At 44.1% G+C, this 26,226-nt stretch overlaps 1 protein-coding gene across 1 annotated transcript in view; it reads right to left on the reverse strand.

The window, feature by feature from the left end:
- Positions 1-21,866, reverse strand: part of EIF4E3 (eukaryotic translation initiation factor 4E family member 3) — a 35,989-nt gene extending 14,123 nt beyond the window's left edge. The window contains exons 1-3 of the mRNA XM_077325182.1: positions 21,596-21,866; positions 2,619-2,691; positions 932-1,026 (exon numbers count right to left, since the gene is read on the reverse strand). Coding sequence (XP_077181297.1) covers positions 932-1,026; positions 2,619-2,691; positions 21,596-21,792 — 365 coding nt within the window. The 5' untranslated portion in view covers positions 21,793-21,866. The remainder of the gene's footprint in view (positions 1-931; positions 1,027-2,618; positions 2,692-21,595) is intronic.
- Positions 21,867-26,226: the final 4,360 nt, after the last annotated feature.

A 26,226-nucleotide genomic window follows, 5' to 3' on the forward strand; every position in this document is an offset into this window, starting at 1 on the left:
ATCTCACTATGCATGCTAACCTTATGTAACTTGTGTATCCACATTCCTCACAAATTATTTTAATTGGGATTATGTGACTGTTATTACAAAACTCAATACTATGAGATATCCAGGACTCAATAGAGACAAAGGCTTTTTATCTCACTATTCATGCTAACCTTGTTCAACTTGTGTATCCATATTCCTCACTATGTATTTTATTTGTGATAATGTGACTGTAAGATATGACATTGTAATGGAATTTTGAGTTTGACTCCCTGGCCTTGGGAAGTGACCAGCAATTCTCTGTGAGGAATGTCTCACAGTTGTATGGAGCAAGCAACATATGGGGAGGTGATAGCCTTTGATCTCTAATAGCAGCATTTTGGTTTCTCTTTGTAAAGTACACTGAATTCTAGAGGATTGATTGGCTGTTTTGACAAAGGATTATCATTGGCTATATTTGGTTGTGACACAGTTTACTCATGTAACAGAATTGATTTGTGCTATATATTCCCTGCCATGTGAAAAGATCATAGTCTGACGAAGAGTGCTTGCACTCGAAAGCTCACGCCTTGAATAAATCTTTGTTGGTCTTAAAGGTGCTACTGGACTCTGATTTTATTGTGCTACTTCAAACCGACACAGCTACTCATTTGAATCTTGACTAGAAAGAGTTATACAGTTGGCCTTGGGGCTCTGCAGCAGTCAATTCTGATCATCAAAGATAGATTATCAAAGGCATTTTACTCAGATCGATCCCAGTCTGCAGGGTCTTGGACAAGATCTCACTGCATAACACAGATCTTACTGCATAGGTAAATATGGCCAGTTGGAAAGTTGAAAAGCCGCTGAATGGCATGCATAGTAAATTCTACTATTTATTGAATACAGTATAAAAATTTTATTTCTGAAGTGACACTATTACAATTAAATGTGAGCATATACTTACCACAATGGCCGTCTTTCTCCACGCATTAAATGATAACTACATCTTAGAGGCAGATTTGTCACAGGAGGAATGTTGTTATAAACACTCCAGAAAATCTAAAGAAAATGAAATGGTTTTATAAATCCACAGATGCCAGAGAACGGAACCATTTTTCCCCTTCTTGGCTTGGGATGTAACTCTGGCCATTTCTTGAGCACAAGCTCCTTTAACGTGAATGGCAGCAGCCCAGGGGATTAGAACTATCCCTCTCTGTGTGCCTGTTTTTAAACAAAATTCTGAAAAAGTAAGAAAGACAGTAACTAGCCTGTAGGAAACCTTCTGCAATGTAGCACTTTCAGTGTGAGGTTAACTTATGCGTTTTAATATAATTTTTCCTTAATGTCTTTTTAAAAAGATAAATGAATTGTCCATCCAACCTACAAACAGCTGCTCTGACTTGCATTGAGATATATCATGCATGTACCTCTATAGATTATCCAGGGTACATCTCAGTTAAGCAAACTGCAGTGAAGCCTAGGTTTTGGTACTATAACTCAGCTAGATTTCAAGTAATTACAGAAATGTACCATCACACAGAGCAAAGTGAAAAATCCACTCTGGATATTAACAGATCTATCTATTCTGGTATTACTATCTCCAAGTTTGCATTTAACTCAAAAGCTGGATCTCAGACTTTGATTGTTGGAAGGAGAGTGCCATGTGGGTAGTCCCAGCCTACATTTATTTATTTGTTCATTCGTTCGTTCGTTCATTCAACCAATGTCATATGCGTAGAGGGGCCAGGAGATCCTAGGACTGGCTCCCAGGCAAGAGACATTCAGAGGTGGCTTGCCACTGCCTGCCCCCATACCTTGATCCTGGTAATCCTTGGAGGTTGGCCTTCCATGTGCTAGCCATGGCCAACCCAGTTATGGGAGGAAATACAAGGTCCCCAACTAAAGGGCTTTTTCTGTATATGCTGACACAACCAAGACAGAGAGAAATAAGAGAGAATTGCTAAAACCAATTACATTCCAATTCAGAGGCAGGGTATGCTGGTACTAGGAACAAGTTTCTGTGACGTCTGTCAGTGTTGGCAAAGCTGGATCTCAACAATGACTGGCTGCTTTTATGCAGTACCTTCTATTCAATTTGTCTGTCACAATGTTCGGCTAGAGCAGTTTTTTTCAACCTTTTCACCTTGGAGGAGCCCCTGAAATAAATTTTCAGTCTTCAAGGACCCCGGAAGTGATGTCAGCTGGTAACACCTCTTAGCCATAATCGCGGAAGTGACATAACCCTTCACCCTCCTTTTGCCCCGCCCCCTCACTGCTACTACAGTGACTCTACCTCATGTAAGCCAAAAGAAGGGCAGGAGCTAAGAAGACAGCCCAGACCCCCCATACCATTCCACAACCGACTCCCCCCCCCCATTTGCTTTTTACACCTATGGCCACCCACTATACCCTCCAGGTGGAGGTGGCCAGTTCCCTAACTTGTGGCCAAGTTCATTAAGGCTGGAGGGAAAAGCTCCTGAGGACCCCCCAGGGGTCTGTAGACCCCTAGTTGGGAATCCCTGAGCTAGACAGAAAAGTAGGCAATAAAATTCTTGTGAAATAATCAATTTAATTTTTAGCTTTAGGTTAAGATCTGGGATCATTGTGACTTTAACTTGAAACAAGTTATTCTAGTATGCAGCATTCTTTACCTGTACAGTCTGTACTGTATAGATCTTCTTTAAATTCGATGCACATTCAGCTGCTGTTGTTCCAGGAAGAGACCTGAAAAAAAAAAGCGGAGGGGGGGAAGTATTAAATATGAAGTGCAATAAATGTACTTATCAAATATTATTAAATTATATATACACACATGTACATTATCCACGTGAGCCTCTTGTGGCGCAGGGTGGTAAGGCAGACAACATGCTGTCTAAAGCTCTGATCATGAGGCTGGGAGTTTGATCCCAGCAGCCGGCTCAAGGTTGACACAGCCTTCCATCCTTCCAAGGTCGGTAAAATGAATACCAGCTTGCTGGGGTGTAAAATGGTAATGACTGGGGAAGGGAATGGCAAACCACCCTGTATTGAGTCTGCCAAGAAAACGCTAGAGGGTGTCACCCCAAGGGTCAGACATGACCCGGTGCTTGCACAGGAGATACCTTTACCTTTACATTATCCACACTCAATTTTGAATATAAAAACGAGAAAACTAGAAAATCATTTCTAGCTATTTAAAAGAACTTTAAATATTAAGCTGTAAAAGAAGGTTGCTATGCTGCCTCTCACACTCAGCAAATTGATTAATAATGTTAAAATAGCAAAGTAAACATTTTACCCACTATGTATCCTTGGTGTGAAAGGATGTCACTATCCGTCACTATCCTTCCTTGGTGTGAAAGGATGTCACAAATTTGATGATTAATGATTTTATTCAAGGCTATTGGACTCATACATTCTTTGGGGGTGGTTGGAAAGGAACAATATAATTCAAACATTTGTATTTGTTTTCGTTTATACAGTTTTAAAGGCTACAATCTGACACATAGGCTGTTTGAATCTGATTTAATTCAGTGGGATTTAAGCAGCCAGCTGCAAACAGGACTGCCAATGAATGTGGAAAAAGTCATTTTTTGTGAGAGAAGCAGTATATCTTAAGTTGATTTTGTCTACAGTAAATGTATTATGCAAATTAATTAGCAACCTTAAAAGATGGGCTGGCTTCATTAATATTTTATCACAGCAGTAAAAAAAAGTCTGTGTTTCCTGTTCAAGGGTTACAAAGCGTTTTTATGCAAACATTTTAAATGATTTTTCTATAAATGTCAGACATAAACCACTAGATGGCAACATACTACAAATCTAGCATGACCTCACATAATGACTTAAATCAAACATGTGATTAAGGGAGGCTAGTTTAATCAGGAGTTATGATATTTTTATTTCAAGAGAAAATATTGGTTTTATTCATAGAAATGCTGAAAAATATGGAACGCCTCAAACCATATGCATATTTTTTTTCTGTACTGACACAGAACAGCCCTGTTTAATCTCAACCACAAATGCTTTTTTAAATAGATTACGCCCATGATAAAAGATAGCCCTGGCTATCTCCTGATAAACAATGCTTTGTCAATGTGCATGATTCATTTGCAGACCTCCAACAGCATATTGGACAAGAGAGGGGGACTGGCCCTGGTGCATATGTTATGCACTTGATATACAATATTAATCTTCTCTGACGCTACACCTGGCAGGCAGCATTTCCAGATGGACGTCTTGAGCGAGGATGTGCCACTATGACCAGTTGAAGGGATACAGTGTTAGATTTGGATTAAATTCTTGCTCAGCCAGCATGATGGAGTGTTTAAGAGCAGTGGACTCTAATCTGGAGAACCGGGGTTGATTCCCCCCTCTTCCACATGAAGCCTGCTGGGCCAGTCATGGTTCTCCCAGCCTAACCAACTTCACAATGTGCCTGTTGTGGGGAAAGAAAGGGTAAGAAGCAATTGGAAGCCTTGAGACTCCTTAAAGGAGAGAAAAGCAGACTATAAAGGTCTACTTTTCTTCCTGAGAGTCAGTGTGGTATAGTGATTAGTATTTGGGCTTTCCTGCATGAACAGCTTACTGTCTATTTTCCCAGCAGTCAAGCCTTTAAACGTGACTTTGAATTTGGTGTCTGCCTTTATGCACCATTCTCTTTACTCTGGTCTATTTATTCTCCAGCTGCAACCCCAAAATGCAGCTTTCTTAAATCGGGTTGCAACTTCGCTTGTAACATGAGGGGGAGGGGACGCCTCGGATTCAAGTGTAGATCAATCCTCTTTCCCCCTCCCTCACCTGCATTTCTTTTTACATGAAACAAATTCAAAGATCTTTCCCCATTTAGCCCTCTCATCCCAGCCTCCCAAGGGAGGGAGATCCTCCTACTTGTGCAAGAAGGCAGCCTGAGGCACAGCATTATTTACTCTTGAGTAGGCATTTGTCATGGAGGCATGTATTGATCCACCCAGCATTGGGGTTCCAGTTCTGTTATTAGTAACAGCACAACTGAAGTAAAGTTTAGGTAATATTTGAACGATAGCAAGAGCTTTGTGTGTTTACAGAGAAAAGGGGGCCACCAAACACACAGCCACAGATACGGGGCTGTAATATTCCTTGGGCAGGCATGCAAGTGAGCAAGTACTCATGTGCAAACTCACACACACAGGGTCTCTCCCCCCTCCCCTGTGTACTGCTTGGCACTTTGGAAAGGGGAACCTGGCACAGGGATTACAATTTACACAATGAACTGACACCTGCTGCTCCCTCTTCCTGCCTTGTACCTGGAATAAGGTGACCAGATTTTAACATTGGTAAAGCGGGGGTTCTTGATTAAAAGAACCATTGACCAGGGGGGGCTCTTGATTAAAAATTCATACAACGCATAGAATGCAAAAATGGTATTGTAATATATATATACAATTTGACAGGTGCCCCCAGATGTCCCTCCAAAAGTGGGACAATCTGATCACCTTAATCTGGAATTACTATAAAATTGTAGACCTAAAAGGGGGTGGGGGAGGAGGAGGAAGAGAGGGGGTGGGAGGTACAAGTACAATGTGGGTGGTTTTGTTATAGAGTGTCTTTTAACTGGTGAGAAAGGGTGGGGCAGAACTAATCAAATGGATTCATTATGCTTTTGATTTAACGTTGGCTTTTGGACAAAGGGGAGGAAGAACCATCACAAAAGGACTTTCAAATAAGCCGGAGATAAAGTGGACAGGAGATGAACTGATGGCTGAAGTGAGGGACAACGATGCAGAGGCCAAAATGAATCCTAAATGAGGTGCATAGTAAACTCAATGGGAAAGCAGAACAGCTTTAAAAAATGTACTGTGGAAACAAGGGAAACTGCCAATGCAAATACCCCCTTGGACTAGGAACTGGACGACCAGGTTCAAACCCCTGCTTCCCTGGAGGGCTGCTGAGTGACCTTGGGCCAGTCACACATTCTCAGTCTATCTCACTTCACAGGGTTGTTGTGAGGATAACAAAGAACAATGCAAACTGTGTTCTGTCCCCACTGGGAGAAAGGTGGGGTACAAATGAAATAAATAAATAGATCTAGTGAATTACAAATGTCAGTAAGCATGCTTTTTACTGCTCATCTGTTCCCCAGTATTACTGAATATGAGAACTCTGTTTCTGTAAGAATAAAGAAGATAAAAATGTTAAGGACATCATAAATGCGCTGCAGCAGTGAATAATGCTGGTTCAAGTGACTCTCTGCATCTTCAAAAAGACTCATATCCTATATTATCTTTCTTAGCAGAACAGCCAAGATGAATATATATTTGAGCTGTTTATCTGCTACTAACAGCAACTTCATCATTTCCATACCGATACGAACAGCAGAGATAATGTCTGTACTCAAGTGTACTCCCTTTTCGAAATATTTGTGACACATTGCTATAAAACAATGTATTTGTATGAGCAGCTGGGGAGAGGAGACCTGGATTTAGGGCCCCCGTCCCTAGTAGGTGATGAGCAATGTCAACATCGCTTGGCATGCACAACCCAGTGCTGCATGTGCAGTTCTCTGGACTGGGGTTCTTATATTTAGTTCTTTATCTACGTAGTAGTAAGACATCCAATATATCTGCAGTTGGCATACAGCTCTTCACTGTCAAACTATTTTTCAAGTATGAGTGGAAGGCGTATTTTCGGTAATTTGACTCACACAATAGATGCCCATTGTTGAATAGGAACAGAGAGCTGCTGAATCATCTTACGAAAGTAGAGATAAATCCATGACCCAGCATTCCTTCCAAGTAAAAGAGCAGGGAACACATAAAAGACAATGTGATTCTAGTACTTCATGATCTTAGTGTCACTACTCAAAGTAGTTATCAGAGAAGAAGAGTTGGTTCTTATATGCTACTTTTCTCTACCCGAAGGAGGCTCAAAGCAGCTAACAGTCACCCTCCCTTTCCTTTCCCCACAACAGACACCCTGTGAGGTGCGCAAGGCTGAGAGAGCCCTGATATCACTGCTCAGTCAGAACAGTTTTATCAATGCCAGGGTGAGCCCAAGGTCACTCAGCTGGCTGCATGTGAAGGAGTGCTGAATCGAACCTGGCATGCCAGATTAGAAGTCCGCACTCCTAACCACTACACCAAACTGGTTCTCTAATGGTATGGGCATACTGCAAGCTTTCTCAACCATGATTTTGTGAAACTGTGAGGTTTACTTGATGACCCTGACAAGGGTTCCTGAATGGGTGGGAATTAATTATTTTTAATACATTTTTAAAAATTTTGTTAAACATTTATCAGGTGGTATGATCATGTTGATCCGACCCACCCTCGCACAAATGGCCAATGATGGGCCTGAAGGGGGTGGGTAGGGGAGGAGCCCCAGGTGGGCCTGTACACAGCTATGCTTCCCAACCATATTCTGCATGATCACGCTATCTCTGGGGTTTCTCAAAGCTGGCATAATGTTTCAGATAATCAAGTTTTACCAGCCCCATGAGTATTGTTAGGCTTATTAAAATCAAAGGACACAGCTGAAAATGCCACACTGTCAACTACAGTTTTTAGTTCTGCACTGATTATCTGGATTAACAAGGGAAAACAAATGAAATCAAGTTTTATGAACTAGATCACAAAAGTAAAGTTATTCTGGTGGTCAGAGTGTGGGGCTAGGGTCTGAGTCCCAAATTCAGGTTTCTACTCAGTCACAAAGCTCAGTGAGTGACTTTCTTTCAGTCTTACTTACCTAACAAGGTTGTTATAAAACAGGGGGGGGGGGCGAATATAAGTGGGATATAAGTAGACTAGGCAGATAGAAGCTCATGCTTATATCTAGCACAGTTGGAAAAAGTAGCAAGATAATAAAGCTACTGATTATCTTTGGACATTTGAGGGGACTTAGTCATTCTGTGGCCCAGACGGAGTATACGGGATTCTTAAACTGTTTCATAAGAATGACATACTGCCACAATTGGATACAAAAGGCACAGAAATAAAGGTAAGAATAGAGTCATTTGAGTCTGAAAGGCTTATCTAGCCATCAGTGACCATATACAAAAATACTCTAATAATGCTTCAGAGCAAGAGGATTTGAATTTAATCCTACTGATCTTCAGTAGATATATATTTTAAATCAATTAACAGTAGTGTAAGTTTTCCCATATCTAAATGCACCAAGTAAACTTCCCCATTTAACAACCTTCACATTTATCTTTGGCCTTGATAGATGATGTCAGCAATATATCCAGCTCTGACCCATCTAGTCTTTAGACATCTGGCCTAGACAATTCTTTTCCAGTAGAATCTGACATAATTTAAGCTTTGTTTATTGGATGTTTTTTGTTCTGGGTCTTTGAAGATTCTAACATGATTTTTTTCTTTTAGCTGATAGATTTAAATAGGAAGGAAGGAAGGAAGGAAGGAAGGAAGGAAGGAAGGAAGGAAGGAAGGAAGGAAGGAAGGAAGGAAGGAAGGAAGGAAGGAAGGAAGGAAGGAAGGAAGGAAGGAAGGAAGGAAGGGCACTGCAATTTTAAACATAGTTACACCATTCTAAGTCCACTGACTATGGCTTGGGTCCAATATCTTAATATTTTTCATCCTAATATTTGTCCGAATATTTGAATTTGTGATGATTTGTAATTGCAATGTTTTAGTTTGATAATTGTGAACCGTCCAGATCCTGCTTGGAAAAGCAGGAAAGGTGGTACACAAACCTAATATTTCCCAACAAATTTGTTGGGTGCCTCTCAGTAGGGATGGGCATGAACTGGCTCATGAGTCAAAATCTGGACTGGTTTGGAGCCTAAGAATGAATGTTTAGGGAAGAAAAAAATTGTCAAACTTTTTGAAGTTTCAGTTGTTTGTGCCATGGGAAAAGAGCTGGTAATTACCCGGGAAGGATTAAATGGCTTGCAACCATTTAAACCTAACATCTGAGCAGTAGATCCAAACCATTTAACCCTTTGGTTTTGCTCCCCCTACCTTTCAAAGGAATGAGAAACAAAACTGAAGGGTTAAATGGCTCACAGCCATTTAAACCTAACAGCTCAGCAGCGGATCTGCTCAGTTGTTAGGTTTAAATGACTGTGATCCATTCAGTTTTGCTGCCCTGACAGCCATTTAATCCTTCCCAGGCAATAATCAGCCCTTCTCCCAGCTCTGGTGAGCCATGGCTGGAAGAAAGAAAGCACTTTCCTGGGACCCCCCCCCCCTTCTCTTGGCCCCAGAGAGTCACAGCTGGAAGAAAGGTGGATGGGGAAGTTACTTCTAGGGTAGTCCTCACCCTCTTTCTCCCAGCTGTGGCCTCCCACAGTCATTAAAGGGGGAAACCGAATTTGCTGGATTGGCTTAGTTCAGATGGAGCCTGTTTAAGTTGGTTTGGGGTTTGGTTCATGTCCATCCCTACCCCCAAGTACTAGTATTACAGGGGGGGGGAAGTTCTTGCTATCCTATTTCTTTCCCATCTGCATTATTTTATAAAATATCATCTCTTCCCATCAGCTGCCCTTTTTTCTCAAGTGAAAAGTCCAAGACTCTTTAGCCTTCCCACATAGAAAAAGTGTTCCAATCCCATAATCATCTTGGTTACCCTTTCCTGTACTTTACTCAGCTCTTTATGATAATCCAACATGTTTCAAAAGACATCAACATGTTATCTGATGGTCCATCATGTTTCAGGAGACTTTCATTTTCTGTGTCTGGATATGTCAACTGGAGATTTATCATTAACTGGAATAGTCTCCCACTGTGCATGGATGAACGCTCAATAGCAGTGTCTAACAAACTGAAATATTACACTCTCAAAAGAGCTTATTGACAAGCAGAAGGTGGAAGAGAGCGGGCAGAAGACATTTAGTCAATATACTGTAACACCTCAACTGCTTAGAGGAACATTTAATGATCCTAGCATAGTTGCCTATGAATCTATCCTAAGAATTCTGCAGCAAAAAGTTCTGTTGAAAGCTTCAAATAATATCAAGTTATTTCACCACAACTTCGCTATTTAAATATTACAACATTTCATTGCAAGTTCAGTGTCCAGAATCACTGATAGCAGAGTGTATATTTGGCCCAGGTTTTGTGGCACAGCCCCTATTCATTTTCTCTCTTGTAAGTAGATAACGTAGTTATGCTGCATGAATTCCCATCAAGTGGGTTGCCAACTAATCATTTTCTCCATGATGCTTTCACTGTTCTCATTCTTTCGAAATTAATAACAGGACAAATGCCAGACTACAAATTTTCATTGGCTGCTTGAACAGGCATAGCACCTCAGGAAACAGCAATTATAGAAATATGAATGAAATAAGGATGACAAAATACCGCTTTGTTATAGGCTTATAGGATGCTTTAGGATGCTTAGGGCTGATCCTGCGTTGAGCAGGGGGTTGGACTAGATGGCCTGTATGGCCCCTTCCAACTCTATGATTCTATACTTTTGCAAAAAAAATTAAAGGATCAAGGGGTTCTGTAAGGTGAAGCAAGAGCATACCATTTTAAAGGAACAATCATTAAGGTGAAGTATCATTTACTGAACTTTTCATAAGACACAAGCGATAAATGACACCCTAACTCAGGGATTCCCAACCAGGGGTCCCCAGCCTTTCCCTGCCTGTCCTAATGAGCTTGATCACAAACTAGAGAAATGGTCGCTTCCATTGCTCCCCTCTCAAGCAGTGGCGTACCAAGAGTATTTGACATCCATCCAGAGTGGATAATTTTTTAACACCCTCCTTCCTCTGTAAGACAAAATTCTCCAGGTCGGGGCTCAAGTGGGCTTGCACTTTAGTAAGCATGAACTGATGAACTCAGTGGGGTTTGCACTTGAGAAAGCATGGGGGACACTTCCTGGATGATCTTCAGCATCTCTACCCTTTCTTTGGGAAAGGTTCCATGCAAGTCCCCTCCTCATCCCACCTTCACTCTGAGTGGAAGCTGCCCTCCCAAGAAAATCTCTGTGTTTATGCACACAAACATTCACCATTCTGGATGGGTCTTAGGTCAAGTAATATTTCATGCTTGCATGAAGGTCAAGAGCTCCGGACATTTGACATGAGAAAGTCCCACTGAACACCTTGAAATCTGCATCTACCAGTGCTGCAGATAGGTTGGGCTGCAAAGTAAATAAATGGGCAATGAATGGCTGCTGGTGTCCAATGGGACTGGCCATTTGTTTCAGCACAGAACCAAAATGCTTCCAGAACTTCCAAACTTGCTTCAGCACAGAACCGAAATGCTTTCAAACTTCCAGAACCGAAATGCTTCAGTGCTGCCATGCAAATATTTTTAAAAGGGTTGCCTCCCAAACTAGCCCTTTCTGGGTGGGTTTTTCATAGCAATTCATGAAGGGGAAAAAGAGTTCATATTCCAAGCAAGAGGCTATCTTGTGAATTCATTCTGCAATAGAAAAAAAATACAGCGAAAAACTAGCTTAGAAAAGAACAAGGAAGAAAATGGAGAAAGACAACAGTATGATGAAGCTATTTCTACACAAGGGAAAAAACAGTAACATTGTGGAATGGAAACAGAACATTAAGACAAATCTGGAAAACACAAACGGAACTGAGAAACCCAGGTTTAGATTATTACTGACACTGAAAGGAACCAGGATTCAAGCTACCTTAAAAGCTACATGATTATCTGCCATATACTAATTCCAGATGCACATGAAGGTTTGCATACCTTTAAAAACAGCTAGTTTTTCTAAAAGACAGGGTTGAAAATTATATTAGGTCCTTCTCTTTTTCCCTTAGCACACTTAAGGGGCCATACAGGCCAACCCCCTACTCAATGCAGGAGCAGCCTAAAGTATCTGTCCAGCCACTGCTTAAAGACTGCCAGTGAGGGGGAGCTCACCACCTCCTTAGGTAGCCAATTCCACTGCTAAATGAATTTTCCCCCATGATATTTAGCTGGTACACACAGTTTAAACCCATTATTGAAGATCCTATCCTCTACTGCCAATGGGCACCATTTCCTGTTCTTCTCTAAGTGACAATCTTTCAAATACTTAAAAGACAGCAACCATGTCCTCTCTCAAGCTTCTCTTCTCCAGAAGGAACATTTCCAAGCCCCTCAGCCTTTCCTCATAGAGCTTGATCTCCAGATCATCCTTGTTGCTCTCCTCTGCACCCTCTCAATTTTGCCCACGTCCTGTATGGAAGGGGAACACATGGACCATTCCATTTAGAATTACACACATTCAGCTGAAGGCTGGAAAAGAATCTATGATAGGGCATACATGGGAATTATGAAGTGGTATGACCTTGGTTCTATTCCAGCTTTCAACTGAATGTGTGGAGGTTGAGGGTGGGAATAGGTAGTGCTGTGATTTACCTCTGAAAAGGAAAAGGACCACTGTCTGCTTTTTTCACACATCAACATTTGCTATTTAAAAGGAAGAAGGTTTACATTCTACCACTAGAGTTCAAGTTTTACCTCTACCACGGAGCCACTGTACAGCGTCAGTCCCCAATTTGTAAACTGGGAATTCACAGACATCAAATAGCCCTAAGCAATCAAAGGGCTTTCCATAGCATCTTCCTTCCCCCATTCAGTTGTGTTTTTTTTTCAACTGTTCTTCCTCTTTTACATGTCTTAATGTTTCCCTATCTTTCTTTCGTCTGGATTCCTGTTTCTTTTACTATTACTCTCCCCTTCCTTCTCTGAAGAATGTGAACTTCTAAAAGTATCTGGAAATTGCTTTAGCTTAAGCTCATGACTAGCTCATGACTAGCCTAGGGCATCTCTAAGCTACACACCTTGCATTCAAATTGGAGTCCCTGGGGTAAGGAAGCAGCGGAAAGCAAATGTAAGGGGAAGGGAAATGAAATGATTAAAAGATAAAGAGTTACCAATCTGTGGAGTGACTAACACTGCACTCCTAAGAACACCTTCTTGAAAGTAAGCCCAACTGAATAGACCTGAGTAAGATTCTGAATAGACTGCTTAAGATTGCACTGTAAGAAACTTAAGATGCATTGTTCGGCAAATTCTTCTACCTTCTGAAACATGCTTTCTCAATCAGGGTTTAGTGAAACCTTGGAGTTTTTTGATGGCCAAGGAATGGTTTCCGGAATAGGTGGGATATTCCCAGCTCCAGCAACGATATAGGTGGGATATTCCCAGCTCCGATTCCCAGCTCCAGCAACTGCGAGCCGCGCACAGCGCGGCTCGCAGTTGCTCCCGGCCTGACGCCCGAGGGAACCCCCGGCAGTCGCGCGAAGCGCGGCTGCCGGGGGTTCCCTGCCTGCCTGCTGCCTACAAAAGCCTGCCGACGCCGCCCAGCCCGCTGCCGGTGAGTCCTCAATCAATCACACTCACAGGGCCGGAGCCCAGGGATAGCTTCCACCTCGAGGAGGCAGCGGGTGTGCTTGGTGGGCCACGGGGAAGCCATGGACTCGCGGGGGGAGGAGGCCGGGGATTGCTTCAGCCATACTTGCTGTGCCATGGGGAAGCAGCCACTGTGGCGGGAGGGCGGAGAGCCCTTTCAAAGCCCATTCTTATGAATGGGCTTTGAAGCTAGTATATATATATATGGCCAATATATATATGGCCTGCAATGGGTGGGAAGCGGAGGGGCCCCAGATGGGTGTGTACACAGCTACGTTTCCCAACCATATTCTGCACAATTAGAGCCACTTCTGGGGTTTTTCGAAGCCTGAAGAATGTTTCAGTGGTTTCTCAATGATAAAAAAGTTGAAAAAGGCTGCTCTGAACAAACAATGGAACCAATTAAAAGAAGTCACACACTTCACACCTACAGGCACAGGTGACTTGTAGCTCAAGCATTTAAATTAATTCCATGTTTTTATTTGGCAGTGAAAGAGGGTGAACATTATGTTTTTCCCTCTCTTCTAGAAGTCAGACTTAATTATATGGTTGCTACTGGTGATAGGGTTACTGCAATTTTGTGCCCCCTTGGGAGCTGGCTGTAGCAACAGATTGTGAAAATAATATTCTCCAAATTGGGCCACAGGGTGTCCCCCCCGGGGGGGGGTTGGTTGTTTTTAATCATTGTTACTGTGGTAAAACTGAACTCTTCTGGTATAAATTCTGGCTCAATTATGGTTGGACTTGTTGGTGAAGCTCACTGGACAATGAATTTCATACTGTGGGTTGTTAACACTTCCTCTGTTCATCTTACTTCAAAGGATGACTTTGCAAATAAACTAAATGCAACACGGTTACAAGCTCTGTTCTTTAAGGAGAAGGTGGAGCAAAAATCTAATTAAAATATAATAAATGATCTAAAAGCTAACCAACCTTTTTCATTGCCTAGGTACATGGCAGGTGAATATATCTTAAACACCATGTTTTCCCATCATGCCAGTTCAACCTATTGCTCAGATAGGGGCCAGCAACAGGAAGCTGAAACACACCTGGTATATCTTTGAAAAGACAATTCATGTCTTCTACAAGTGGAATATGTCACCCTGCCATGTCATCTGTCCATGTGTATAAAGGAGTAAAAATGATTGCATTTATGGCCAAGTAAAGTTTCTAGGGTGAAATGGTAAAATGTTAAGTGGTTATGAGTAGCAGTATCCTTTATCATCACCGCCACTTCATTTTTTCCCCTTCAGGCTATCAATCTGCCACAAATGGTTATGAATGGGTTAATAAAAATTGCTATGGGCTAGTAACTTCTGTGGACTAATATGAAAGGCTTCAACATATTACAAGTCCCACACTACCTCCCCCACCCAAACCCACAGAGCTATCAACGGCAGTGTGGATTGAGAGGTTTATAAATCCTTTGAGCAAGCAGTGCTGGAGTCCTTCCCCCTATAACTATACTATGAGGACATGGTACCTATTACATGAAGCGAAATTGCTCTCAGAGGGATAGATCAGATATGTTAAAAATTAATTCACTCTAAACAATTTCCAATGAGTAGCTGGACTTTAAAAAGCAGGACAAGAGGGCACTGAAGGGCAATTCCAGCACAACTTTGACAGATATTGCTAAGTTAACACCAGAGTGATGGTAACACTAGGATTCTGCATTGTTCTATATCAGTAATTATATAATTTCTTGTATCGACTCAGCATCTACCTGGAGAGCAGCATTTTATTTTAGTCAAAGTATAGAAAAGATTAAATGAATTTTTAAGTGACAATTAGAAAATAATAACATAATGGAATACCCATTTAAAAAACACTTTTAAAATTTATGCTATCAGTATTGCTGCACGATATCATATTGTCATACAATGCAGACAAAGGGTTCCATGGGAAGTCATGATGACCACAGTGTCCCTTCCCTTTAATACACTCTACTCTTCTGTAACCAGCTTTTTCACACAACATGGGGGCAAAATATTCTGCAGTTAGTTATGAGCAAAGTTACACCCTTTAAAGTTTACTGAAGTCTATGGATGTAAAATGGTACAACTGTGCTCAGAATAGTTTTACAAGGTAGCTATGCTAGTCTGCAGCAGAACAACGGGAATCCAGTCCAGGAGCATTTCTGAGACAAAGAGTCACTGCTCTTCAAGAGTCACTGCTCTTCAGATACTTAGGATGTGCTTAAGATGGCAAAACTAGGGCTGTATGCATGCTGTTGACACATATGCTTATTTATAGGTCACCAGCATTATCTGGTGCCTCTTGAGGCGCAGAGTGGTAAGGCAGCGACATGCTGTCTGAAGCTGTCTCCCCATGAGGCTGGGAGTTCAATCCCAGCAGCCGGCTCAAGGTTGACTCAGCCTTCCATCCTTCCGAGGTCGGTAAAATGAGTACCCAGCTTGCTGGGGGGTAAACGGTAATGACTGGGGAAGGCACTGGCAAACCACCCCATATTGAGTCTGCCATGAAAACGCTAGAGGGCATCACCCCTAGGGTCAGACATGACCTGGTGCTTGCACAGGGGATACCTTTACCTTTACCTTTAGCATTATCTGAACCTCATTTTCAACGGCCCCCTGAGTCTTGAAAAAATTTAGTTTATTCTCTATACATTTCATGTTAGTGTATATTTCTGCTTCTATAAATTTCTGATTTTTCTATCTAAATCATGCAGTAATCCAGTAGTTTGGCTATTGCTCCTAGAGGAGATCAGCCCTGCCTGCTCCTTAGAAGGCCAGATCCTGAAGATGAAACTGAAGTACTTGGGCCACCTCATGAGAAGGAAGGACTCCCTGGAGAAGAGCCTAATGCTGGGAGTGATCGAGGGCAAAAGAAGAAGGGGGCGACAGAGAATGAGGTGGCTGGATGGAGTCACTGAAGCAGTCGGTGCGAACTTAAATGGACTCTGAGGAATGGTAGAGGACAGGAAGGCCTGGAGGATCATTGCCCATGGGGTCGCGATGGGTCGGACGCGACTTCGCACCTAACAACAATAACAACTAGTTGGTCCTCTACATCCTCCAAAGGTTCATCTTACAAAACAGGTCTATTTCACAGCAATTCTCTAGTTAAAGAAAGAATGATTTCTCAATGATCATATTTATTTTTAAACACTGGGATTGATCATGGCTGAAACCAGAGAATTCATTAGCCTCTTTTGAACTCAGGTTGGAGCTAACAGCTGTGTACCAGTAATGGGAAGAGCTTCCTGCCACCAGTTCAAGAAAACATCAGCAGCAGCAGCAGCAGGAAGAGGAGGAGGAAGAGAAGAACACTTGGTACTTATAGAATCATAGAGTTGGGAGGGGCCATACATGCCATCTAGTCCAACCCCCTGCTCAATGCAGGATCAGCCCAAAGCATCCTAAAGCATCCAAGAAAAGTGTGTATCCAACCTTTGCTTGAAGACTGCCAGTGAGGGGGAACTCACCACCTCCTTAGGCAGCCTATTCCACTGCTGAACTACTCTGACTGTGAAAACTTTTTCCTGATATCTAGCCTATATCGTTGTACTTGTAGTTTAAACCCATTACTATGCGTCCTTTCTTCTGCAGCCAATGGGAACAGCATCCTGTCCTCCTCCAAGTGACAACCTTTCAAATACTTAAAGAGGGCTATCATGTCCCCTCTCAACCTCCTTTTCTCCAGGCTGAACATTCCCAAGTCCCTCAACCTATCTTCATAGGGCTTGGTCCCTTGGCCCCAGATCATCTTCGTCGCTCTCCTCTGTACCCTTTCAATTTTATCTACGTCCCTCTTGAAGTGAGGCCTCCAGAACTGCACACAGTACTCCAGGTGTGGTCTGACCAGTGCCGTATACAATAGGACTATGACATCTTGTGATTTTGATGTGATGCCCCTGTTGATACAGCCCAAAATGGCATTTGCCTTTTTTACCGCTGCATCACACTGCCTGCTCATGTTTAGTTTACAGTCCACAAGTACCCCAAGGTCTCGTTCACACACAGTGTTACCTAGAAGCATATTCCCCATCCAGTAGGCATGCTTTTCATTTTTCTGACCCAGATGCGGAACTTTACACTTATCTGTATTAAATTGCATCTTGTTCTTATTTGCCTATTTTCCAATTGTGTTCAGATCTCGTTGAACTCTGTCTCTATCTTCCGGAGTATTTGCCAGTCCTCCCAATTTGGTGTCATCTGCAAACTTGATGAGTAGTCCCTCCACCCCCTCATCTAGATCATTAATAAATATGTTAAAAAGTACCAGACCGAGCACCGAGCCCTGAGGTACCCCACTACTAACCTCCCTTCAGTCTGATGAAACACCATTGACAACTCTTTGAGTGCGGTTCTCTAACTAATTCCCTATCCACCTAACTATCTGAAAATCCAGATTGCAGTCCTTCAATTTATCCATCAGAACATCATGGGGAACCTTATCAAAAGCTTTACTAAAATCCAAGTAAACGACATATGCTGCTTTTCTCTACGCAAAGGAGTCTCAAAGCAGCTTACATTCGCCTTTCCTTTCCTCTCCCCACAACAGACACCTGAGAGAGCCCTGATATCGCTGCTCAGTCAGGACAGTTTTTCGAGTGCTGTGAGGAGCTGATTGCATGTGGGGGAGCGCGGAATCAAACCTGGCTCACCAGATTAGAAGTCTGCACTCTTAACCACTACACCAAGCTGTGTCTCTTTTCCACTGCTCCATGAGTGGAAAGGAGTTGCAGGATTCAACCTCACAGTTCCAAGTTCCTTATGCCACTATGGCTAAGATTTTTGATAGTCATCTGAGACAATCATTACAAGTATAATGAGCCAGTATGGTGAGGCAGGTTTGATTCCCCGCTCCTCCACATACAGCCAGCTGGGTGACCTTGGGCTCGCCACAGCACTGATAAAGCAGTTATATGAGGGCTCTCTCAGCCTCACCTACCTCACACCTTACCTCACAGGGTGTCTGTTGTGGAGAGAGGGAAGGGAAGGCAATTGCAAGCTGCTTTGAGACTCCTTCTGGTAGAGAAAACCGGCACATAAGAACCAATTCTTCTTCTTCAAGTTGACACTGAGGAAATCCCCAACAGTAAAGGAATGTTGAGTGTTTCCTGGTCATTACTCAAAGCAGAATGCTGGTTTAAATTGGCCTTTGGTCTGATCTTGTTATGTTTGCACATTCCTTAATGTGGGCTGCAGGAAGTGCTGCAAAGTCTGGCCATGACTTACCTATTAAAACTTAAAAAAAAAAACCCAAACCTATTCCACCCAGGAAATTAACCCACTTTGGGATTAAATTTGAAATCCAGGAAGGGGAAAGTGGCTTGTGACTATTACCCTTCTACTGATTCACACTAAGCAATTTAAATTACTCAAGGAGAGTTAAGCTGCCCCAAGTAGTCCTTAACAGGGGTAGTCAAACTGCGGCCCTCCAGATGTCCATGGACTACAATTCCCATGAGCCCATGCCAGCAAATGCAGCAAATGCTGGCAGGGGCTCATGGGAATTGTAGTCCATGGACATCTGGAGGGCCGCAGTTTGACTACCCCTGCAACAATGACTATAATAATAAAGTAAGGTTTCTGATGGAAAATAACTTATTTTAGAATTTTTTTTCTCTAAAAACGGGACTTGGAATAAATCAGGCTATGGAAGGAAAGGCTAGCGGGCTCAGAGCAGATTGTTCCAGTACAGTAGTATTCAAATTAGGCACAAGTCCACTTTTTGCACTTAGTACTGACAGCTGAAACATATGACTTTCATTGGCAGGAGCTCCACACACTCCAGTTTGTGAAGGCCAAATGTACTGTGCCACTGAAATACAAGGTCTGGAGAATCTAAACAGCTCCATGGCTGTGATCACACAATGCTGCATGAAATAGGAGCTTTGAATTTGATAGCAGCTACGGAAATCCAAGAACATGTGCTCTGGCTTGTAAAAAAATAAAAAAGACCAAGTTTTATAGCTGTTCTGGGGATTTTTTTTTTTAATCCAGTTTTTGCGAAATGCTTAGGCACGGAGAGGGGCAAAGGTTTTAGAGTTTCTTTTCCATTGCAACATTTTCCTCCAGCAAGCTGAAAAATCAAATGTACACAAATTAAATATGTTTATGCACATTTCCCCATTTTATATAGTCTATTCCTGTTGTATAGTACAATATTGGTTTTCCTGGATGGAAATCAGGAGCAGGAAGAAATCAGAAGCTATGGCTCTGTGTTTGAAAGCCCAGATCTCTCTAGAGATGTGCACAAAAGAGGTTTTAATTCATGCTAAAGTCCAAACCATGATACTGGAAGCACAGTTGTATTGGCTAACAGTGACCCAAGAGATGTCATGACTTCCTTTTGCAGCTTATGAAGCTTCATGAAGCCTTCTGGCCTTTTCCCTGAACTATTCCTTACCCGCAGATACCTCTAACTGTGGGGCTATCTTTGTTGTTTCTGCTGCCTGCTTGGTAATTTGGGATTAAAATGTAGATGCGTCAACGCGTGAAGTATTCTGCCTCTCATTAGGAGCAAGAGCTGGTCTGCATCATCTCACTTTTCAGTTTTATAAGCTGTCATGCATCTAGCAAAACAACCTTATACAAGATGGCTACACTACAGTTCAGACATGGCTGAGATTAGCTTTGTATACAGCAGGACAGGAGACTGGCAGCTCCATGTGTTTAAACATAAAATGAGGGTCTGGGTAGTTGCATTTAAACAAGAAAAAAACAACCCAGGTAAGAGCATAGAACCCTTCCCCTAAGTACTGTTTCCCTCCCAAGCACCTTTTTCCTTCTTCAGGCTCTGGTACTAGAAGCAACCTCAGCTAGGTGAGTCAGGAGATATGGGAAGGTACATAGAACTCACTGAGCTGCCCCACATCTGATTTGGCCCATAGCATTTCAATTTGCTAAATCCTCTGGGAGGAAAGGTGGCAATAAAATGGAACAAACTTTAACAACGCTGTGGACTCCAGTTAGCTGATCCAGTGGGAGATGTTTATGCCTCAAGGACTTGTTTCTTTCTCAGATTACAAAGTCAGATCCATAAATGACAACAAGCCTCCCCTATTATGAGCTTGGACTGGGCAGGGTAGGAGATCATGGAGTTATAAAAAGTGAGGCCAAAGAAATCAACAGTTAGAAATAGAACAAGAAGAAAGCTCCTCAGTTATACCTTGGAAAGCCTGAAAGAGTAGGTCTGGAATGTGACAGAGATTGGGAAGAAGACCACATGCTTTAAAAATTGCTAGATAATAAACAATAGGTGACATTTTAGAGACATGTTCCATCTTTACATCAAATCATTTTTTGGTACTCATTGTAGGATTTAGGCTTGCATCATGCCATGGCTACATTTTGAAGGAGTTTATATAGAAAGGTGAGGTGGAAATTATTATTTCTTTAGCTATCACCTAAATCACGCAAAAGGAAAGTTAGAATCCTCATCTCATCTAGAAATAGCCATTGAAAAATGACAATGAATGCAATCCTAATAAGAGCTATACCCTTCTAAACCCATTAACTTCATTGAATTTACAGGATAACTCTGTTCAGGATGTGAGGATAGTTAAAGCATTTTCTCAACCTAAGGAACTTGTGTCTTTGAAACAAAGCTTCCAGCTAAAGTCTCTCCAGGGATCCTTAGGCTAAATCGTTAGGCTAGTGAATGGCAACGAAGCTCAGTGAGACAGGTAATGGTGTTAAAATAATTATAGGGCATTTCCAAAATCATCCCTTTCCCAGCAATGATAAACCTCTCCTTGGTATCAAAAGTCCCGGGAGGGGAGCAAGACCGTCTGAAGTTCCACCTACTAAGCAAGGCACACAGGCGGGGGAGAGTCTGCACATGTTCAGAGGCACGACTCGTTTACCCAGCCAGTCCCACCAGGGGCGTCCTAAAAGCCCGCGCCCCATCACAGGAAAGAGGCGCCGGGGCTGAACTCGCTCCCCAGATTATAAACCTTATAAATAAAGAGGAAGAAGGAGGTGAGCCTGGGCGGACAGAAACTGAGAGGGGAGGTGGTGGAAGCGGAACATCCACGGAAGGGTCTCGATGAGGGAGCCGCTTGGGAGGGCGCCTCGGGGCGGCCCCTGGGGGGCCCCGGCGATATCCCTCCCGCCTCCCCTGACAGCGCAGTGCCTCGGCGGCGTGGGGGAAGGGCTGGCGAGGAGATCCCGGCGGGACAAAGGAAGGCCAGTCCCGCTGTCCTCCTCTCCCTGCCGGGCCGGCCTAAGGGGCGCCTTCCAACTTCAGCTCCCGGGGCCTGGGGGGCTCGCGCCGGCCGCGCGCACCCTCCAGCCGGGCCGAGGCGAGGCGAGGCGGCGCCGCCCGCGCTCTCCCTCTCCCTCTTCGCCATCCGGTCTCCCCGCACTCACTTGTCGAGCCAGAAGGTCCAGGGCGAGTGCAGCGGGATCCCGCCCGACTCGGGCTCCAGGCCGCTCAGCCGCTGGGGGTCGAGCTCGGCCTCGTCGTCGCCGTCCTCCTGCTGCTGCGGCTGCTGGTGGTGATGGGGAGGCGGCGGCTGCGGGGGCTCCGGCGGGCCCGGCTGCCTCTCGGGGGGGCTCAGCGCCATTGCCCTGCGCTTCCTCCGGCCCAGGCTGAGTCAGCGCCGCCTCAGCGAGCGAAAGCCCGCCCTCCCTCTCCCTCTCCCTCTCGCCCGCTCCCTCCCAGAGCTGCACGCACCGCCGGCGGGCAGCAGGGGGCCCTGCCTGGCCGCCGCCGCCGCCGCCACCCGCGCTCGGGGAGCCCGCGCCGCTGCAGGCAGCCCCAGTCGCTGCCACGCACAAGCGGCCTTTAGACCCCTGGGCAGGGAGGAAGGGCTGTTCAGGCCCCGTCCTGTTCTGCCCGAGCTCTCCCTAGAGGCTAAAAGCACTCACGGGGGGTTGGTCTGTCTTTGGCCCCCTTCTGAGAAGGCAGAACTCACCGGAAAAGATGAGCCGGCAGGAGATGGATTCCGGGGGGGAGCCGTGCTGGCCTGGAGTAGCGGAACAAGATTTGAGCCCAATGGCACCTTCGAAGTTTTATTCAAGGGGCGAGCTTTGGTGAGCCTGCAGACTCCCTCAGACAATGAGATAGGAATGGTCGGAGTTCAGAGCTGAGGAGGGAGCAAATTAGCGGTAAATTAGGAAACAGCATCATGAAGATATGCAACGTAATGAAGACCAGACTATGCCTTGCTAGAATAACAGACTGGGTTCATCTTTGGGTTGAGTTGCCCTTCACAAAAACATAAGGGGAATAAAAACGTTCAGGTTAGTGATTAACGTCAGACACATTCCCAGTTGTGAACACAAATAATCAAAAGAGACCTGTAGCTATCCCCTTCTGTCTCCACACAAGCATGGAGGCATCCCTACAAGTGACAAGGAGACGGAGTGACTCAGACAAGGAAGCCATGGTCCTCAGTTTGCAAGACTTGAGCCACTGGTTCTTTACCCCTTGACATTTTGGAGGTCATTAATTCATAGGGTCGCCATAAGTGGGAAAGGGTGTAGTGGCTGTCTGGCTAAGATTTGGGTGATCAGGTTCAAATCCCCACTCTGACATGGAAGCTCACTGGGTGATGATGGTGTTAGCCATTCGTGTCCAACTTTTGGCAATATTATTCAGCTGTTGTCTTGCACCGCTTCTTTTAGTTGTGTAATATTCTGGCCGTTGGCCATTTTGATTGTATCTAGCCACTGTATTCTTTGCCAGCCTGGTTTCCTTTTAACACTGACCAATCCTAGCATTATTGCTTTCTCCATTGAGTTGGATCGTATGATATGGCTTTGTCCCAATTATTCTCTCAACCTAACCTAACCTCGTAAGGGCTGTTGTGAGTATAAATGGAAGAGTGTAAAATAATGTTGGCTGCCCTAGGAGGGCTGTGCTTAGGAGTTTTTGACCATAGGCATGGTGAGACCCATGTTCAAATCTCTGTTCAGCATGGAACTCATTTGAGTGGGATCTACACATCAATTCCTGTGTGCAGAAGGCATCTGGTCACAATTATTGCCAGGGCACAGTAAGGGTGTGGAAGCAGATATGGCTAGCCTAACCTAAGGCACAGGCTGAGTGGGGAAAATCCATTCTAACTTCCCTGATAATGGTCTCTGTAAGGAACTATCTATAGATCCACTCTCCAGACATCCCAGCAAACTGCTGCCTACAGGTGGGTAGGCAGATACCAGCATTAACCAATGGGAGCCTGTGGAGATTGTTTAGGGGGAGGCAGCAGAGTGGTAAGGCAGCAGACATGCAGTCTGAAAGCTCTGCCCATGAGGCTGGGAGTTCAATCCCAGCAGCCGGCTCAAGGTTGACTCAGCCTTCCATCCTTCCGAGGTCGGTAAAATGAGTACCCAGCTTGCTGGGGGGTAAACGGTAATGACTGGGGAAGGTACTGGCAAACCACCCCATATTGAGTCTGCCATGAAAACGCTAGAGGGCATCATGCCGAGGGTCAGACATGACCCAGTGCTTGCACGGGGGATACCTTTACCTTTTAGTGGAGAGAAAGTCTATCATGACCTCAGATAGGATGTGAGGAAGCAACAGGGAAAACAACAAACACAGGGCACCCCATTGTCTCAGGCATAAACACTATCACCACGGGGGTATCTGACAATATGGACTGTGTTCTAAGACCTTATGCCATCAATGGTCGTAGTTATGTTTGCGACACTGCAGGCTTTCTGAGAAAAATACAATCTTTGAACAACCTTCCAGAGAATACTATTTTAGCTACCTTGGATGTGGAATCCCTGTATACAAAGATGGCTTACAAGCTGTTGCAAGTTGTTTTGCATCTCAGTTGAGAAGAAAAACAAGATATAAATGTATATACAAATTAGTTATGTAACTAAAACCTCTTTAAACATAAGGAGGAGAGGCTGAGATACACATTAATGAGACTGCTTTTAATGCTCTCATACGTTAGGGTTGTTAAAGAAATTTCAGAGCCCATGTATGTGTTCAGGGATTTGTAATAGCTACTCAGGAGAAAATACTTCAAGACTTTTGTGCAGACATCCTTGGTAAGATCTTAGTGAACTATTTGTGAACAGCTGCTAATATTTATTTCATTTTACTATAGTGGTTTACAGTAAATAATACAAATAAAAGGTTTCCTTTATAAACTCTGCTGCTTTTGAGTACCTTCAAAGAAGCGCCTATATGCTACAGGACAGCTGAGTATGAAGGTAGAAATTGTACTGACTGGAAGGGGAGGCAAGTTCAAGAGAGCTGTCAACAAAGCTATCCTGATCTCTTTCTTTCCTCTAGCCACTGGGATCTAGCAGTTAATGTGGAATTTCTGTGAGCTAGTCAGAATATTTCAAGTTCGCTTTGGACAAAGCCAAGCTGATTTTTTCCTTCCGCCATCTGTAAAGCATCTTCAAAGACAGAAACATTCTTTTGTCTTTATGAATGTAGCTATTCTACCACGAGTACTTGGATGATGGTGTTTTACATATGTTCAGCCAGTAGCATCCCACATGTTGTAACCATGTTAACATCACTGAGACCACATCATCCACAAGTCTTGGGTAATTAAGTCCATCTATAATAATGCAAGGATCCATCTGTGTCAGTCCATCTGTGGCAGGCATAACTCATTAGAAAATGATGCTAGGAGTTTCAAAACTGGCCACCAGCTTTGGCATGGGAATCAGAACAGCCTGGTCCAGATTAGCTTCATAACACTCCTATTTGCAAAGGTTTACTCATGAGAAACCAGCGGGCGGAGGCAACATACACAAGGGAAATGTTCCCTCTGTTACAAATCAAAAGGAATTAAGTTTGTTTCCAGTGGCACCTTTGCGGCTAACAAAGTTTAGTTCTAGGTATAAGCTTTTGTGCGTATGCACATAAAAGCTTATACCCAGAATTAAGCTTTGTTGGACTGCCACTGGACTCTGTTGGCTTTGTTGGCTGCCACTGGACTCTGTTCTATTGCTTTAGACCAACATGGCTACCCAAATCAAAGAGAGTTTAACAACTTCCCTCCTCTGTCAGAGCCCTGTATAGTGTAGAAGCTTTCTGGGTGACCTTGGGCCAATAACATCATCTCCGCCTAATCCAGCATACAGGGGTTATTGTGAGGACAGAATGGAGGAGAGAAGAACAATGTGAGCTACTTTAGGCCCATGTTGGGGAGAAAGGCAGCGTGGGGGGCGGATATCCCATCACAAAACAAAAGGCATTTAAGTACTGTAACCTATCTGAGCTTATATGAAATAGTGATCAGAGTATTTGACTAGGATCTAGGACAGTGGTCCCCAACCTTTTTCAGGCCAGGGACCGGGGGGGGGGGCGAGAGGGTGGCCTGGGGGCCCGGGGGGAGAGGGAGAGCGGCGTTTGCCGGTGGGAGCAAACGCGTAGGCGCGGAGCTGCTGTGCCTGCGTGTTTGCACCCGCGCCTCCCCCCCCCCCCCCCCCGGCTTGAGCGATTCAGCCACCAAAGCGACCGATCGCTGCTGGCCTGGTACCGGTTTGCGGCCCGGGGGTTGGGGAACATTGATCTAGGAGGCCCAGGTTCAAATTCCCACCCTTCTACATGAGCTTGGGCCCCTTAATTTAGCATACTTGACAGGGTTGTTGTTGTGAGGGGAAAAAAGAACAAGACCATGGTTTAAGCTGCTTTTCTCCATTGAGGAGGAAGGTAAGGTATAAATGAAGTAAATCCCTCTGCTGGTTGCAATGGAAGAGACAGTTTACTGGCTAAAAGCCAGGGAAGTAGAGGCATCACAGATAGGGAGCATGGGAAATATTTCCTCCTTCCCAGAACAAAGGGAACTTAAGAACTTCCTTGAGCTATAATAGACAATGTGGTATTGTGGCTAGAATATCCGCCTAGAGTCAAGGACACCCAGGACACCAGGTTGCTGGGTGACTTTGGGCCACTCAAAGCCAGTCCTACCTCATAAGGTTATTGTAAAGAACGTGTTCCTATAGAGCAGTGGTCCCCAACCTTTCCGAGGCTGGGGACCGGCAGGGCATCGGGCCGCGCCCCCGCGGACCGCGCCCGT

This window comes from Paroedura picta, chromosome 3 (genome assembly GCF_049243985.1).
Source record: "Paroedura picta isolate Pp20150507F chromosome 3, Ppicta_v3.0, whole genome shotgun sequence".
NCBI lineage: Eukaryota > Metazoa > Chordata > Lepidosauria > Squamata > Gekkonidae > Paroedura > Paroedura picta.